General features: G+C 42.5%; 1 protein-coding gene across 2 annotated transcripts in view; it reads left to right on the forward strand.

The window, feature by feature from the left end:
* LOC127624184 (lysophospholipid acyltransferase 2-like) overlaps positions 1-16,884 on the forward strand; it is an 81,770-nt gene that overhangs the window by 35,808 nt on the left and 29,078 nt on the right. For both annotated transcript variants that reach the window (XM_052098891.1, XM_052098892.1), the window contains exons 2-3: positions 9,218-9,363; positions 14,714-14,791. In XM_052098891.1, the coding sequence (XP_051954851.1) occupies positions 9,218-9,363; positions 14,714-14,791 (224 nt within the window). The remainder of the gene's footprint in view (positions 1-9,217; positions 9,364-14,713; positions 14,792-16,884) is intronic.

Consider the following 16,884-nt stretch of genomic DNA (forward strand, 5'->3'; position numbering starts at 1 on the left):
GGGGAACTGTCCCTGTAAAAAGTGTACTGTAAATCAATTAGGATAAAAGCATCTGCTAAAAGCTAAATTATTACTACCAGATAACACTTTGAGCTGAAATGGTCTGAGATGTTCCTTATCAAAAATTAAACAAAAGTTTGCATTACACTCAATACACATAAAGTTATTCATTTAGAACAAAGCTTTAGCATTATGCCTGTATCAAGCTTTTAAATAAAAAATAATTGTGTTCAGTGTAACATTAAGATATTTTCATATTTCTTCACTGCACAATTGTGGTGCACTTGATGTTTGCTACAGGTGTTAAGGACAGATGAAATTCAAACTTTGAGAGCAACAGGAAATCTGCAAAATGAAAGTGATAGAGGCTGGCAAATGAGCCTCTGTCAAATCTGACTGATAATCTTTAATCTGTCAGGGATTATTTATGTTGTGTCTACGAACCATGCGGCTGGAATTACATTATCTGAGCCTTCATAATTCTTGCCTAAACTTGTGAAGAGATCAGTGTTTCATAGTCCTAGATGGCACATTCACAGACCATTGATGCCATGGAATGTTTGATGCATATTGCACACAAAAATGCCAAGAGATTTAATGTATTATGGTGTATTATGTTAGTATCATCAATTTCAGATGCACCTGACATCATGTAAGTTGGTGTTGGTTGTCTTGCATGTCAGTCAGATGAAACCTTCTTGTCTAAGTGAGCATTTCTTGGCCTGAATAGTGCACATGATTTTATGCCTCTTTAGTTAAAAGGTAGTTGCACATTGTTTCAAGTCAAGTTTTTGCAACATTGGGTCATCTAAGCTCAAGTAACTTTTTAAAACCTTTTGCTCTCTTTTTTATACATGTTTGATGTGCTGTCACATTGTTCGCTTAGGAACATGCTAATGTCAAACTCTGTTGGAATCAATTGTGAAAGTCTGCAATGCTCAGGGAGATTTATGTGGTGCACAGAGTTGCTGCCTATACAGTGTGTTTCCAATCTGTAACTTTTAACTGGTATAAGAGCAAAACACAGTTGTGCTAAAAAAACCTTCTTTTAACTTGATACTGTGTCATAAATGCTGAAAATACGAGACAAACTTTTTTTTTAAAGTGCAGAAGGACACAAAAAGGTGTGAATACCTCCGAAGACTCAACTAATATTAGTTTTCTTACAGTGCCAAAGGAAGTTCTTGTTTGTGAACATGACAGGTTAGTATTTTCTTCATTTTTAATTCCTATTTTATCAGCTGTTCCTTATTTCTAGAACACACTTCAAAAACCTCTGAAAATGCTAATTCAAGTTTAGTTCCTCTAAATGGCTTCAGTGTGGTCTCCACACTGGGTCGCTTGACAGATGAATTGGATGTCGCTAACACAAGTGGCTGCCCTGTTGTGGTGTATTTATTAAGTGCTACACGTCAGGCATTGAATGCAGATGTGGACAGATGCAGTGCAGTGTACTGTTGCATACTCACACAGTGTGAGACATCTGTCTCATTTTAGTTCATCTTAGATCTTTGCAGACTTTTGCGATGGCCTGCCTTAAACCACTCTTGTCCGTTTCACTACAGGAAGCTTGGCAAAGTTTTTTTTTTCCCTTTAATGTGCTGCATATACCAAAAGGTTAGATATTCAGCAGACTACTGATAAATGCTCTTTTTATCAAGCTTGGATCTTAGAATTTGGATAAAGATAAATAGCCTTTCAGTTGAAATTCCACAGCTGTGTCCATTCTAGAGTCATGCTGTTGATGGCTTTGGCTTTCATAATAAACATGTCAGAGTGAAGCTCAAGGCATGATCTTCTAAGTAGGTCACAAGGCTAGCAGGGTTCCGAGTTACTGCAAGAACCTCACCGAGGATGCTGTCAACCTTCTGTTTTGTTGTGCTCATGGTATTTATCTTGCTTGGTTGCTTGGTATAAAACCTAGAGAGCTGCCCCATGCCTACATGGCCAGCTGCCTTCTAAGGCAGCATTCCTAACCAAGATGTGCCTTAGAAGTAACCGATTGGAAATACTCTGCATTGGCAGCAACTCTGCACACCACATAAATCTGGGTGAGCATAAGAGACTTGAAACAATTTATTCCTATAGAGTTTGACATTAGCATGTTGCTAAGCTAACATAAAGCCATGCTGAGCATGGGAGATTTGACTCACAATTGATTCATGCTGAGCATGGGAGATTTGACTCACAACTGATTTCAATAGAATTTGATGTTGGCATGTTGCTAAGCTGACATAAATCTCACTTAGCATAGAGACTTGACAAACAAATGATTCCAATAGATTTTGACATTAACATGTTGCAAAGCTAACAATGTTGTATTCTAATAAGTGTAAGAATCGGGGGGCCCTGGGTAGCTCAGCGAGTATTGACTATTGACTACCACCCCTGGAGTTTGAATGCAGGGCGTGCTGAGTGACTCCAGCCAGGTCTCCTGAGCAACCAAATTGGCTTGGTTGCTAGGGAGGATAGAGTCACATGGGGTAACCTCCTATAAATGTAGGCACTTGGTTGTTCTAGTTAAGTATATACTTATAAATTGCAATCGTTCATTCGGATTCCTGTTACTTGAGTCTACGCATCGGCCGGGTACAGGTGTTCATTTCACAAACTTGTCAGTTTTAGATCGTTACCCAGAGGTAGGCCTAATTGACTAATAATATTCCGACAATTCTCTCCCAGTGTAATTTTAACTGAAATGTAATTTAGTTTAGTCCCCTAGATCTGCATACACTTAAAGTAACACTATTCTCAGCCAGAGGGAGTAACTTAATACTCTCTGGTTAGGCCGACCATTGCTACTGTATCCAGATAGTATTTTTGATTAGTCCCCCATTGTTTCCTATGTACACTAAACTGGAATAATATTACAGTAAACAGAGGTTATGACTAACACTATTTAGACGGGTCATTCAAAATTTGTTGTTCTAAATGATGATTATATTTAGTCCCTATAGTCGAGGTACAATTAGTTAATGCCAAAAAGTTAGTCAGAAAGCTGAGGCTCGAGAAACGTTCCCAATGCTCCATTAATGCTGGACCATTAGTGTACAGCTAGGACTTAAATTATTCTACTAAAGGCAAGAATTTCAGAAAAATTCTTTAAAAAGGTTTAACTTTTGTAACGCACACAAGTTGAGACAGTCACAATGTAAGTCAAAAACTGCGTTTATTTGCAGGCAGGCAAAAGTACATACAAGGGGCAAATCCAATGAAGAGTAGTCGTGGGAAGCGTAGGGTCAAGAGCCGGGTGCGCCAGAGGGGGGAGATCGTTTACGAGCGAGAGCTCGTAAAAGCAAAACCGGGCGTGGAAGCCCGATGGAGGAAAAAGAGCGCTCAAGGCCAGGGGCGGAGCGAGGGAGCGGGAAGCGAGCACGCCGCAGAGTGCCTGTGTGCGAGACGGGAGATAGTGTGCGGTGTGAGGAAGCTGAGATGGGGCAGAGGAAAGGGGTTCGTGACAGTACTCCCCTCTGAAAAGGACGGCTCCTGACGGCCACGCTGGGTTGCGTGGGCGCGATAGAACAGAACGAGCGTGTGAGCTCGGGGAACAGAACGAGCGTGTGAGCTCGCGGGGGACAGAACGAGCGTGTGAGCTCGCAGGGGAACAGAACGAGCGTGTGAGCTCGCGGGGAACAGAACGAGCGTGTGAGCTCGCGGGGAACAGAAACACACAAAACACACAAACCATATGGGGACAGAAGGCATAAAGGAAAAATGAAACAGTCCATGGGGGTCAAATGGGCAGTTCAATACAAGGTCAAGGGGAACATAGTGGACAGGCGGGTGGTCGGGAGATCTGGGGGCAGCCTTAGGGCAGAGACTGGGTCAGGAGGTCTGGAAGGAGACTGGAGGACAGGGACTGGGTCCGGGGTCTGGAAGGTGACCACCGGACAGGAATAGGGTCCGGAGGCCAGGGAAGAGGCCACAGGACAGGTAGAGGAACGGTAACAAGGGGAGCAGGCAAGACCCAGTGAGGAAAGGTTTCAGGGGCGGAGCCGTGAAAGGCGGAGTCGTGGAGGACTTGGGAGACTGAGCCTTGGAAGGCGGAGCCGTGAGAGACTCGGCAGGCGGGGAATTGAGAGACCAAGAGGCGGCGCCGAGGGAGGCTCAGGAGACGGGGCCGAGGAAGGCTCAGGAGACGGAGCTCAGGAGGCCGAGGGAGGTGGAGTCGCAGAAGGCCCCAGGGGCGAGGCCCTGGTGGGCTCTGGAGGTGGAGCCGAAGGAGGCTTTAGGGGCGAAGGCCTGGAAGGCTCCGGAGGTGGAGCCGAAGGAGGCTTTAGGGGCGAGGGCCTGGAAGGCTCTGGAGGTGGAGCCAAGGGGGCTTTAGGGCTGAAGGCCTGGAAGGCTCTGGAAGTGGAGCCCATGGAGGTGGCGCCGTAGGAGGCTCCAGAGGTGAAGCCCTGGAAGGCTCTGGAGGCAGAGCCGAGGGAGGTGACGCCGTGGGTGGTGGCGCCGTAGAAGGCTCCAGGAGTGAAGCCCTGGTAGGCTCTGGAGGTGGAGCCAAGGGAGGCTTTAAAGGCGGAGTCAGCAGGAGGCTCCAGAGGCTAATCTCTAGAAGGCTCTGGAGTCTTAGGGAGCAGAGCTGTAGGAGGCTCGGGTGGTGGAGCCGTGGAAGGCTCAAGAGGCGGAGCCTTAGGAAGCTCTGGAGTCTTTGGGAGCAGAGCCATGAGAGGCTCGGGAGGTGGAGCCGTAGGAGGCTCTGGAGGGGAGCCGTAGGAGGCTTGGGAGGCAGAGCCATAGGAGCCTCTAGTGGCCGAGCCCTGGGAGGCTCGGGAGGTGGAGCCGTAGGAGGCTCTGGAGGGGGAGCCGTAGGAGGCTCGGGAGGCAGAGCCATAGGAGCCTCTAGTGGCCGAGCCCTGGGAGGCTCGGGAGGTGGAGCCGTAGGGAGGCTCTGGAGGGGGAGCCCTGGGAGGCTCGGAGAGGCTTGAGGGGGAGCCTTGAAAGACTCGAGAGACGAAGCCCTGAGAGGCTTGAGAGGAGGAGGAGCCCTGAAAGACTCGAGAGGGGGAGCCCTGAGAGGCTTGAGAGGGGAGGAGCCCTGAGAGACTCGGAGGGGCGGAGCCCTGAGAGGCGGAGGAGCCCTGAGAGACTCGAGAGGGGACGCCCTGAGAGGCGGAGGAGCCCTGAGAGACTCGAGAGGCAAAGCCGTGAGAGGCTTGAGGGGTGGAGCCATGAAAGACTCTAGGGATGGAGCCCTGAAAGACACGAGAGGCTGAGCCGTGAGAGGCTTGAGGGGTGGAGCCATGAAAGACTCGAGGGATGGAGCCCTGAGAGACTCGAGAGGCGAAGCCGTGAGAGGCTTGAGGGGTGGAGCCATGAAAGACTCGAGAGGCTGGCCGTGAGAGGCTTGAGGGGTGGAGCCATGAAAGACTCGAGGGATGGAGCCTTGAGAGACTCGAGAGGCAGGCCGTGAGAGGCTTGAGGGGTGGAGCCATGAAAGACTCGAGGGATGGAGCCTTGAGAGACTCGAGAGGCGAAGCCGTGAGAGGCTTGAGGGGTGGAGCCATGAAAGACTCGAGGGATGGAGCCTTGAGAGACTCGAGAGGCGAAGCCATGAGAGGCTTGAGGGGTGGAGCCATGAAAGACTCGAGGGATGGAGCCTTGAGAGACTCGAGAGGCTGAGCCGTGAGAGGCTTGAAGGGTGGAGCCCTGAGGGACTTGAGGGGTAGAGCTCTGGGAGGCTCGTGAGGAAGAGCCCTAGGAGGCTCGCGGGAGCCTGGGAGGCTCAGAGGGGCTGAGCAGAACCCGGCAGAGCCGTGGGAGACTCTGAGGGCGGAGCAGAACCCGGCAGAGCCGTGGGAGACTCTGAGGGCGGAGCAGAGGTCTGCAGAGCCGTGGGAGACTCCGAGGGCGGAGCAGAGGTCTGCAGAGCCGTGGGAGACCCTGAGGGCGGAGCAGAGGTCTGCAGAGCCGTGGGAGACTCTGCGGGACCCTCTGCGGTCTTGAGCACAAGACGAGACTGGGGAGAAGGGGCCCTCTTCCTTCTCTTACGTCTTCGGCCAACAGGGACGTGGCCATGGGGACGGTCGAGGCTACAGGCCCTGGCTCGCTGACCGTGGCAGACATGGGTGCTGGCTCGCTGGCCGTGGCGGGCATGGGCGCTGGCTCGCTGGTCGTGGCGGCATGGGCGCTGGCTCGCTGGTCGCGGGCGGCATGGGCGCTGGCTCGCTGGGTCGTGGCGGGCATGGGCGCTGGCTCGCTGGCCGTGCCAGGCTTCGAGGCTGGGGCCGTGACAGGCCTCGTGACTGGGGCCGTGTCAGGCTTAGGGACTGGGGCCGTGTCAGGCTTAGGGACTGGGGCCGTGTCAGGCTTCGAGACGGGGGCCGTGTCAGGCTTCGAGACAGGGGCCGTGTCAGGCTTCGAGACGGGGGCCGTGTCAGGCTTCGAGACGGGGGCCTTGGTGTGGAGCGCTGGTTCAGTGTCTGCCTCCCCCACAGTGAACGAGGAACCAGAGTACAGTAGGGCGAGGTCAATAAACTGAGCCAGGTTAAGGGGACAGCGACCACCAGGCATTAATGATGAGGTTGGCTCATTCAGACCACATTGAAAAATGGTCTTCAGAGCCACCTCATTAAATTTCACCTGGTACGCCAGGACACAAAAATCCATAATATAAGCCTCCACGGTTTGGCTCCCTGACGCAAACCCACGAGTTGGGCCGCTGGGTCCATAATGTCGCTGCCTTGCATAGAAACCCCTTGGTCTGCGCCGGAAGAGCCATAAAACCTCTCCGGGGTGGAGAGTTCACGGCGCCAGACATGCATAAACGGGCTCAGGGGCAGACACAGGTGAAACCGGGTAAAAAAATCAGAAATAGCGCATACCTGCTGCCCCTGGGCCGTGAGCGCGTGGTCATCTCTCCACACTGTAGCTCCGCGCCCGAATGTGACGTGCACCTCCGCTCTAGTGAGCTGCGCAACTCCTTAGCTGGGCATTGTGACTGTCAACGGTGAGGTTGGTTATTTTGTAACGCATCACAAGTTGAGACAGTCACAATGTAAGTCAAAACTGGCGCTTATTTGCAGGCAGGCAAAAGTACATACAAGGGGCAAATCCAATGAAGAGTAGTCGTGGGAAGCGTAGGGTCAAGAGCCGGGTGCGCCAGAGGGGGGAGATCGTTTACGAGCGAGAGCTCGTAAAAGCAAAACCGGGCGTGGAAGCCCGATGGAGGAAAAAGAGCGTTCGCGCTCAGGAGGGCGGAGCGAGGGAGCGGGAAGCGAGCACGCTCGCGGAGTGCCTGTGTGCGAGACGGGAGATAGTGTGCGTGTGTGAGGAAGCTGAGATGGGGCAGAGGAAAGGGGTTCGTGACAACTTTCCATTAACCCATTTTCAATTAAAGAAAATAATCCAGAAATTCAGAAATAATCAATACATAACATCCAAATGCTCAAGATGAATCTTAAGAGTAAGAGATGCATACTCGACTTTTATAATGAAACCATGTTATTAAATCTGGTTACAGAATCTCCCAGAATCCCCCTCTTGTGAATTTCATTTAAGTATCCAGACCAGAATAAACATTACTGGCCAATAGTAAACAATAGGAATTTGGAACTGAATAGAATTCAGTGATTCAGGAGGTGATAACCTCCTGAGTCCTGAAAGTAATTTACATTGAGGACCTCTGAAATACCAAGTCTGCTGCTGTGGGAAACAAGACTGTGGCACCGATTGCAACTTTTTTTTAGAGACTTTTAAACATGAATATTAAAGTCCCTTGCTTTCACAAAGAACATTATATTTTCTAATATACTATATATGTATACATTATGAATGACTTGGGTCTTAAGAGAATGAGTGGACGATAGGGGGTAGTGAGAGAGAAGAGACTTAACTTATTGTTATCTTTGTTGAAGATGCTAATTGTGTGAGTGTCTGTGTGCCTGTTCTCACAAAATCTCTGTTCCCACGGAGTTCTGCGTGACACCTTGACAACTCTTCTCACATAAGCATGAAAAGAATTTTCAAACACATAATTATTGAATAAAATATGTATTAATTAGCTAAGTATATGTATAATCAACTTTTCTCTTGCTTTGTATGCTATCATGAATATATATTTTTAGATGCCTTTGAATTTGCCCATAACAAGGTATCTTTGGAGGCAGTGTCTATGATGCCTTCATATGCTGCCTATGTAGGCATCTCACTAGGTTTTGCTTAAAAAGTGGCCTATAGAGGTGAAGTACTGAAATCACAGCAAATAATAATTTTTAAATGTACTTACATTTACAGCTCTGTGTAGCATTACAGTTAAGCTCAATCGACAGCATAAGTGGCACAATATTAATGACCACAAAAATGTATTTAGACTCATCCCTCCTTTTCTTTAAAAAAATAAAATAAAAAAATTGAGGTTACAGTGAGTCACTTACAATGGAAGTGAATGGGGCCAATTCTTGGAGAGTTTAAAGGCAGAAATTTGAGGCTTATAATTTTATAAAAGAACTCACATAAACTCTTGTTATTATTTGAGCAAATAAGTTGTCAAATTGGCTATAACCTTACACAGTAAAGGTTTGTAAGTGATTATTATCCCACTAAAATCATGTTTACACATATATTCTTTATGTCTTGTGGCTAAACTTTTGAAAAACTGAGTATTTTAACATTCAGAAAGTGCCTCATTGTAGCCCAATTTTTTTCTTTTTTTTTTCTTTAAGACAAGGAAGAATGAGTCAAAATAAATGTTTATGGTAATCAATATTATGCCACAAATGATGTCAATTGAGCTTAACTTGTCAAGTCAAGTAATTTATATTTGTATAGCACTTTTCACAACACGCATTATTTAAAAGGAGCTTTACAGAAAATAATGCTTTAATAGAAAATTAAACTGTAATATCTGTAATAATAACTGTAATATGTCTTAGAGTCATCATTGTGTAGTTTGATTAAAATATAATTGTAAAACTTGTATTGAACCTGGAATATTCCTTTACCTTGAGGCAGGGCTACCCAGCATGGCAGAACAGAATTAAAAACCAAGCGAGTAACAAATATCTTAATGGTTATCACTTTACTGTGTTGTACCGAGTTTGGAGGATACGCTGTATGGGCGCAATATACTTTTCAAATGCCTGTGATGTTGCTTTTTTTTCAGCCATAAGAATTATTGATGAGCTCTAAAGAAAACATGCTGAATTAGCAGACTTTTGGCCATAACAAGTTAAGTTCACCTGATGATTAGTTGTTTCTCTCTTTGTACCCCTTCCAGGTGAATTTTGTAGTATGTCAGCTGTGTGCCCTTCTCACAGCCGTGTGGTTCCGGCTCTATCTGCACCCCAGCAAGACCAGTCCATTTGTGCGGCATGTGGTAGCCACACTGCTGGGCATCTACTTTGCCCTCTTCTGCTTTGGCTGGTGAGTCTTTGCCTACATATTGACAATATTAACTTTTTTGCCCATCAGCCACTTTGGCTAGTTAATATTTATATTAAAGGGAAAGAAAAAAAACACCTATCTTTGCATTTACGCTGTCCCTGGCCTTGAGAGTTATCTCTTTTTGGTCCATTTTATTTTTTAGCACCAAAATTTTTTTAAATACAACTTTGGCTGGTAGCGGATATTCACTTCTTACTGACACATCCCTCTTTGTGTCAAAATGGAAATCCAAACCCTTCTTTCCTTGTACCGCCCTACTACTGTACTAAAGGATATGTGCTGGTGTGACATTCCAGAAAGATACAATGAATGCGAATCGATAGGAAATGTAGCAGTCTGTGAAACGACAGACACACAGAGACATTTGATACAGAATAAACAAACAACTTTTAGTGGGCAATAAAGGGAGCTGAAGCTGACGTCTGTTGTACACTGTATCAAGTTTTGTGGTATTTTGCTGTTGAAAATAAACTTGTATCACATCCTCACAACATTGCAAAGAGCACAAGAGTGAATGCCCGTTTTGTAGTAGAAAGTATTTTTCCCATACTCTGTGAGTTCTCAATTGTATTATAACATTTGATTTGAATAAAGGATTTTAAAATAATAATAATAAAAAAACATACAAGCCTGTCATCCCAGAAAGCATTTTGAATTGTTACTGGAAATATGCTAAAACTATTTACTATAAGATTAAAATTATGCAAAATTTAAGAAGTTTACAACTAAATATTCAAATATATTCAAAACTGTTCTTGCGGAAATGGGCGACTGCAAAGTTTATTAAAGGGATAGTTCACCCAAAAAGGAAAGCTCTCATCATTTTCTCACCCTTATGCCATCCTAAATGTGTATGACTTTCTTTCATCAGCTGAACACATATTAAGATTTTTTGATAAATGTTTCAGCTCTTTTGGTCGATACAATGCAAGTGAATGGGTGCCAACATTTTGAAGCTCCAAAAAGCACATAAGTCAGCATAAAAGTAATCAATAAGACTCTTGTGGTTAAATCAATATCTTCAGAAGCGATATGATTGGTGTGAGTGTGAAAAAAAATCACTTTCAAATTCGTCTCGTTTTTGGTGATTCACATTCTTAACGCATACAGCCCCTATTGGGCAGGGAGAAGAATTTCACCACACCTATCATATCGCTTCAGAAAATAGGGATTAAAACACTGGAGTCATATGAATTACTTTTATGCTGCCTTTATATTCTTTTTGGAGTGTGAAACGTTTGGCACCCATTCACTTGCATTTTGTGGACCTACAGAGCTGAAATATTCTTCTAAAAATCGTAATTTGTGTTCTGCTGAAGAAAGAAAGTCATACACATCTGGGATGGCATGAGAGTGAGTAAATGATGAGAGAATTTACATTTTTGGGTGAACTACCCCTTTAAGAGGTTGTAGACTGATTTGAATACATCAGTCACAAATGCTTTATGGGAATGTACGGCCCCTGTTGAGCTCTAATGCTCGTTTTCATGGTAGATTTTGCTTCAGGATCGTGGGTAGCATAATACTTTACAGATAATTCCTGAATTACTGATTTATACCTTGTACAGGTGGATATACCATTGCTTAACCAAAAGCTCATGAAAGGGTTTTTTTTATCACAAATTTTTGAACTGCAATTTTACTTCTGTATAGTCATAAAAGCTTCCTCCCTGCCCTTAAAACACCCATGAATGACCAGTGATATACCAAGTCCAAAAACTCCATTTCAAAAAGGTTGTATAAGATCAACTTGGCTTTTAAGCAGATAATTCTTCAGACAGGTATAGATTCCAGTATATTTTGAGAAAACCTCCCAAGAGAGAGTACAAGTGTGCACATAGCACAATATTCTGCCAATACTAACATTGTTTTAGAGACATTAGTGTTTGTGTTCTGTTGGCCTGTATCACCATCAGCTTGTATTGATGTGAAGTCTCAAACTCATTAACATCTGTTATAATAAGACAAGCAAATCAATAGGCCACACTCATGATAATAAAGGCTAGATAGCTATCTAGCTGCTTTGCTCTGTCTGCTAATTAGTGCCATGTTTTTAAACCCTCATTAAAGTGTCTGTCTTTTGTGTTTGTGTATCTGAGTGTGTATTCAGTTATGCTTTTGAGCTTGAGTTGCTGCAGATAAGTTACTGTAAATTCTGTGAATTTTTCCTTTCATTTTCAAGACAGTTTAACATCTTCTGTGAACATCTTGGTAGCGCCTATGGGCAGCTATATTCTATTCTAGGTAATAGGCATATAAGTACAGCTCCTAGCTACCTGCATGGACCATTTTTCCTTATTTAGCAGTGTAAATCTAGCAAACATTTTGCCATTTAAAAAAAAGTTTTTGTAAATGTTTAACATTATACTTTAATATATTACCGTGGAATTAGTTTTAAATATTGAGTTGCCACAAATGTGATACGTTTTTTAACACATCTGCTGAGAGAGTGACAGTAAATGTGTCATCTTATATCTTCTAAATGTCGTAATCCATCGTTCTTTATTTCTTTCTTTATTTGGAAAGCTTTGTGAAGCAAATGGGTAAGCAAAAATTATATATGGCGTGGTCTCCCGTTCACTCCCATTCACCACTATCAAAGTTTACCCAGAAGTGTGAAAAGGGTCCATGGAAAGACCAAAATCTCCAGAACTGTTTTTCAAATGGATATCAAATTAGCAAAACAATATCAACAATGGTGTTATAGTGAATGTTCCTTTTTAATTTCAAATCATGTGAAAAATCTATATTTTTCAGGCTAGTCCAACTAAAGCACCTTATCTAGAGGAACCAAACATTAAATTCCTCAATTTAAAAGGTGGCACTTTTTACTGAAAAGTGGGACTTCCATTCCAACTGCTCCATATAGGCAGGGTTTGAGTTGAGGGGGGATGCGAGGGGATGCCATCCCCTTGTTTCAAGAAATAACAAAAACCATCCCCCTTGTTTCAAGAAATAACAAATACCATCCCCCTTACCATCCCTTTTAGATGAATTATGTCATGGATTACTTAGAACTAATCATGCAAGTAAAATATAAAATTCTCAACATTTGATAAACAACAGACTTTCAAGAGTTTCAAGAGTTGAAATCCCTTTACACTTTCCAAAAAAAAAAAAAAAAAATCACTTTATTGTCACTCAACCATGTACACAAGTGCAACAGTGGGTGAAAGTCTTGGGTGCAGTTCCGAGCAACATAGCAGTCATGACAGTGATGAGACATACCAATTTACAATAAACATCTGATTTAGACAACACAATTTTCATATCTAATATACACATAATTACACAAAACACAATATACAAATAATAATATACAATGTGCAGTATACAATAAACACAATAAAGGATACACATACACACAATATAGAATGCACAGTAGACAATAAAAAATAGTATATATATATATGTGAGAGGGTGGGGCCGGGTCGTGATTTTACACACCTGGCCCCTTATCAGGCTAATCAAGCCTCCGAGCGGGATAAAGGCTGACTGTGGATGGTGGTGCGATAGAGAGAGAACGTTTACGGGCAGCAGTCTGTCCTATGTGTGTGTTTGTGTCTTTTGGTTTGTGTGTCCTGCGTCACTCTATACAACCGCTCTTTAATAATAGAAAAGTATGGGTATGTGAGCGCAAGACCTAGCTGGAGCTGTTGACCATCAATTACTTTCACTTGGTTGAAGGCATGCTTGAGGGACTCGTCACGAGAGTACACATTTTCTATGATGAACATATTTTCAATTTCTAAGTCAAAGTATCATTAAAAGCTGAAAGTTTTGACAAAATATTGCAGAATAATATTTTATTGTTATGTTTTAAAGCAGTGATTCATTTTTAAAAACTCTTTTGTCCACCAAATAAAGTAATTTGGTGTAATCAACATGTAGGGTAGCATTTTGTTGTTTATGTTGACCATAAAAATACATAAATCAGAGCAGACACCTTGAGACCCTCAGTACTGAGCGTGAAGTTTAAAAAAAAATCTGATATTTATTTATATGAAAAGGCAAATGTTTTTCAGGTCATGTGGTGTAACCCTTAGAAAACGTATTGATATTTTTTACTCAAAAACCTTTTTTTACCTATCTTTTTTAAATTAATCAAGAAATTAAGATGAAAAATAAGAGAACATTTTATGAAATTAAGTTGTTTATACACTCATGTATTCAAGGTGCAAGGAAGGTATTATAATAAGTTTACTTTATATGGTTACACGACATGACATTTTTAAAGGTTTAATATTTTTGTAGTAAATGCTTCAAAGGTTTTTCCAAAAATTATGAAACCAAATTGGACACAAAGATTACATTTCTAAGAACTTCACACAAGTGTTTTAAACACCCCCCACCCCACAAAGAGACAATGAAATTAGCAACATTGAAGCACGTGTGTAAGAAATGTCTAGGAGCAACAATGCGTCACTCAGTTCTGGGAGCTCTACAGTATGTGTGTGTGTTCCTCCATTCCTATGACTTTATCATGTGGATCTATACGATAATTTTCATAAGTGGCAATAAACCTAATTGTAACACTATACTAGTGAAGGAGGACAGGAAACAGGTCTTCCTCTCAAGGTACGTCCTTTTTAATTATGTTTTGCACACACAAATACACGAACACACACAAACACTGGGTCTGCTTGTCTTCTCTCCCCGTCTGGAGGCTCTGTTTTTATGCCGCTCTCCTCGTGCTCACTGGAATTAGAGACAGGTGTTTAGGCATAATTTAGCTCAGGTGTAAGCGCCCTTACCGCTTTCCTCTCCCGGACGGGCGCTTGACCACGCCCCCGCTGCCACACTAATCTTTAGTACATTCAAGTTTGTATTCAACTTATTTCCTCTGAAAACTCTATACAGGCTTTAGATTTTCAGGACACAGATATTTGTGATGATTGGTCTACAGGTTAGTCCAGAACTAATAATTTAGTCACATGACTTTTGATGCACATATTCCTAATAAATTTAGTAAGAGTTTATTCAGTAAATGTATTTCCATACTATTGTATGTGCATTTCTACTTATCAGGTAAAAATGTTATGCTCCTCAAGCAAACGCATAAATTTGTTTGTACACATTTTGGAGATTTTAATCACAGCTTGGTGTTTCTATACATACCAAAATGCACATAAGCTACGTGAAACCCAGCTAATGTTGGCTCAGTCTTGTCCTCCTTGTATAGTCTTGCCAGTTTATCCCTAAGCAAAATTGTAGCATTTGCAGTCCCCTATCTCATTTCCTGGATAGTGTGTTGTTTTTGAGAGTGAAAGAAACTTGAAGATTGTGAATGTATGTAATATGTCTGCATATTTTTCATTCTTTTGTATAGGTATGCTCTTCATTTCCTGCTCCAGAGTGGCATTACTTATGGCATAATGATTCTGACTGGAGTGGAGCACATGCACAAGTGAGTCCATCTTTTCTGAACAACTTCAGCAGCATTTAGAGGGCTCAATGTCTTGAGGTTGCTTAATTGTTTTTTAAGTATTTTTTTTTTAAATTCTGCTATTTCCATTGCATTACAATGAACATAAAATTAAAACTGACCAAGTTTACTTAAAGATTGTACAAGCGCTGGAGTATTTCCTTTTGAAATAGGAAGTTGGGGCAGGACACACCAAAAGGCATCCTTTTTAAAAAAGAGACAGTAGTTTTCTGTTCACGCCACAGGTCAGCAGTATGTGGTTGTTGGTGAAGGAACAAAGTATATATATATATATATATTTATTTTTATTTTTTTGTATACACTCGAGTGCAAGTTGAGTCATCAATAATTTTGGTCAGTTTTCCCAGAAGAAGACATACTAATACAAATGTAAATGCCAAAAGCTAATTTTGTAAACTTTAGGAGTACTCGAACATAAATGGCATCAGAGCTAACATAGCTAACAAAACTCAACAAAAATCGAATCTTCCTTGTTTAATTGTGTACAGTTCATCGGTGCATTACATATCAAAGGAAAAAAGGACTTCATAATCTTTTATCAGAATGTAATAACTTGCACCCCCTCAGAAACAACTTGCTTTTCTGGCTGACATCACCAAGCCCTCTCATTTTTCAACCCTTTCCCCTCCAACCACCAGTCATGTAGAGACAATTTTACAGTATCTAATCAATTTCCACTGGATAAAATTAAATCTCACCCTACATCCTCTTTGCCTTGGAAATATTTCACATTGTGAATTAAATTGGGTTATGTTATCATATCAACACTTCAAGTAAAGGATTGCTTAAATTGTGCAGTGCTTTCAGTTGGATTTGCAACCCTTAGTTTTTTTATACTTGGAAAGAAGCCATTTTGTCCTTATCTTGAAAACGTTGAAAGAAGTTGTCCCCTCTCTTAGAGAGTCTCTTCTGTTGAAAGAGTTGAAAACTGACCCAGAGATAATTATAATGAGAAAGAGATCCTTCGCTTCACCCACTGACCATCAGTCACTGTCCTCCTCATGGCTGTAATAAAATCTTCCATTATTCTCCTGCATCCGTCTCCTGCCAGCTGCAAAAACTTTTTACTAGGTGGTAAATTTAAAACTGACTCTCTGTCCTGCCAAATGGCCCTTTAGGGGCATTTCGTTTCAAATGAGGAGATATTACTGTCTTGGGAAGATTCAGGGGCAGTTGTTGAGGTTGACAATTCTTCCTGCCTCTTTTGCGTTTTCTATTGGTGGATTACATTAGAAAGGGTGGATGTGATTTGGTTGTGTTGTTTTGGAAAATATGCAGTGGTTGCGACGGTTCTATTTTTGGGCTACTTTAGAATGACTTAAAAATTATAGTTGTGTAAAATAGCCTGTGCTGAAGCACTGAATTGTGGGTAATTCGAGGAGATGAGGTAGACAGTTTTGCAGGCCTGCAAAACACACACTTGCATTGTTGAATGGAAAACACACACACACACACACACACACACACACACACACCTCGTCTATCTTTATACTCACACCTGCAGTCTTTAGGGACCTGAGCTGAATGTGTCATCATTAAAGGTGTGTGTTTGCGTGTATGTATGTGTGTATGTGTGTGTGCAAGAATGAGTGATAGAGTCTAGGAGCTTCTGTTTAGTGTCCCTTCAAGGTTTATCAACTTTTCTCTAGCTCTGTCAGTGAGATTAATATAGGCAGCAGGAGTATTTTTAATATAATGCTTCTAACAGACCTTTTGTTGTGTGGTGTACAGAATGCAACAGAGGCACACAAAAAAAAAAAAGAGTTGTAAATAATAATTTATATATATTTTAGGACTGTAATGGTAGACAAAATTCACTTTTCGGTAGGAACCTCGGTTTTGGGGTCACGGTTCAGTACGGTTTCAGTACAGCAATGAAAACAAAGAATATTTCTTTAAATTATTTATTTTGAAAGCACAGTGGCTGATGGGCAACAGTTCTTATTGTGAAGGCTCATTTACACTTGACTGCTCTATGCATTTATCTTCAAAGATACTATAATACAAAACTTCAGAGCCTCTTATATGCACATTGTATAAAAATATAAAAGTAA

Source organism: Xyrauchen texanus, chromosome 30 (assembly GCF_025860055.1).
Source record: "Xyrauchen texanus isolate HMW12.3.18 chromosome 30, RBS_HiC_50CHRs, whole genome shotgun sequence".
NCBI lineage: Eukaryota > Metazoa > Chordata > Actinopteri > Cypriniformes > Catostomidae > Xyrauchen > Xyrauchen texanus.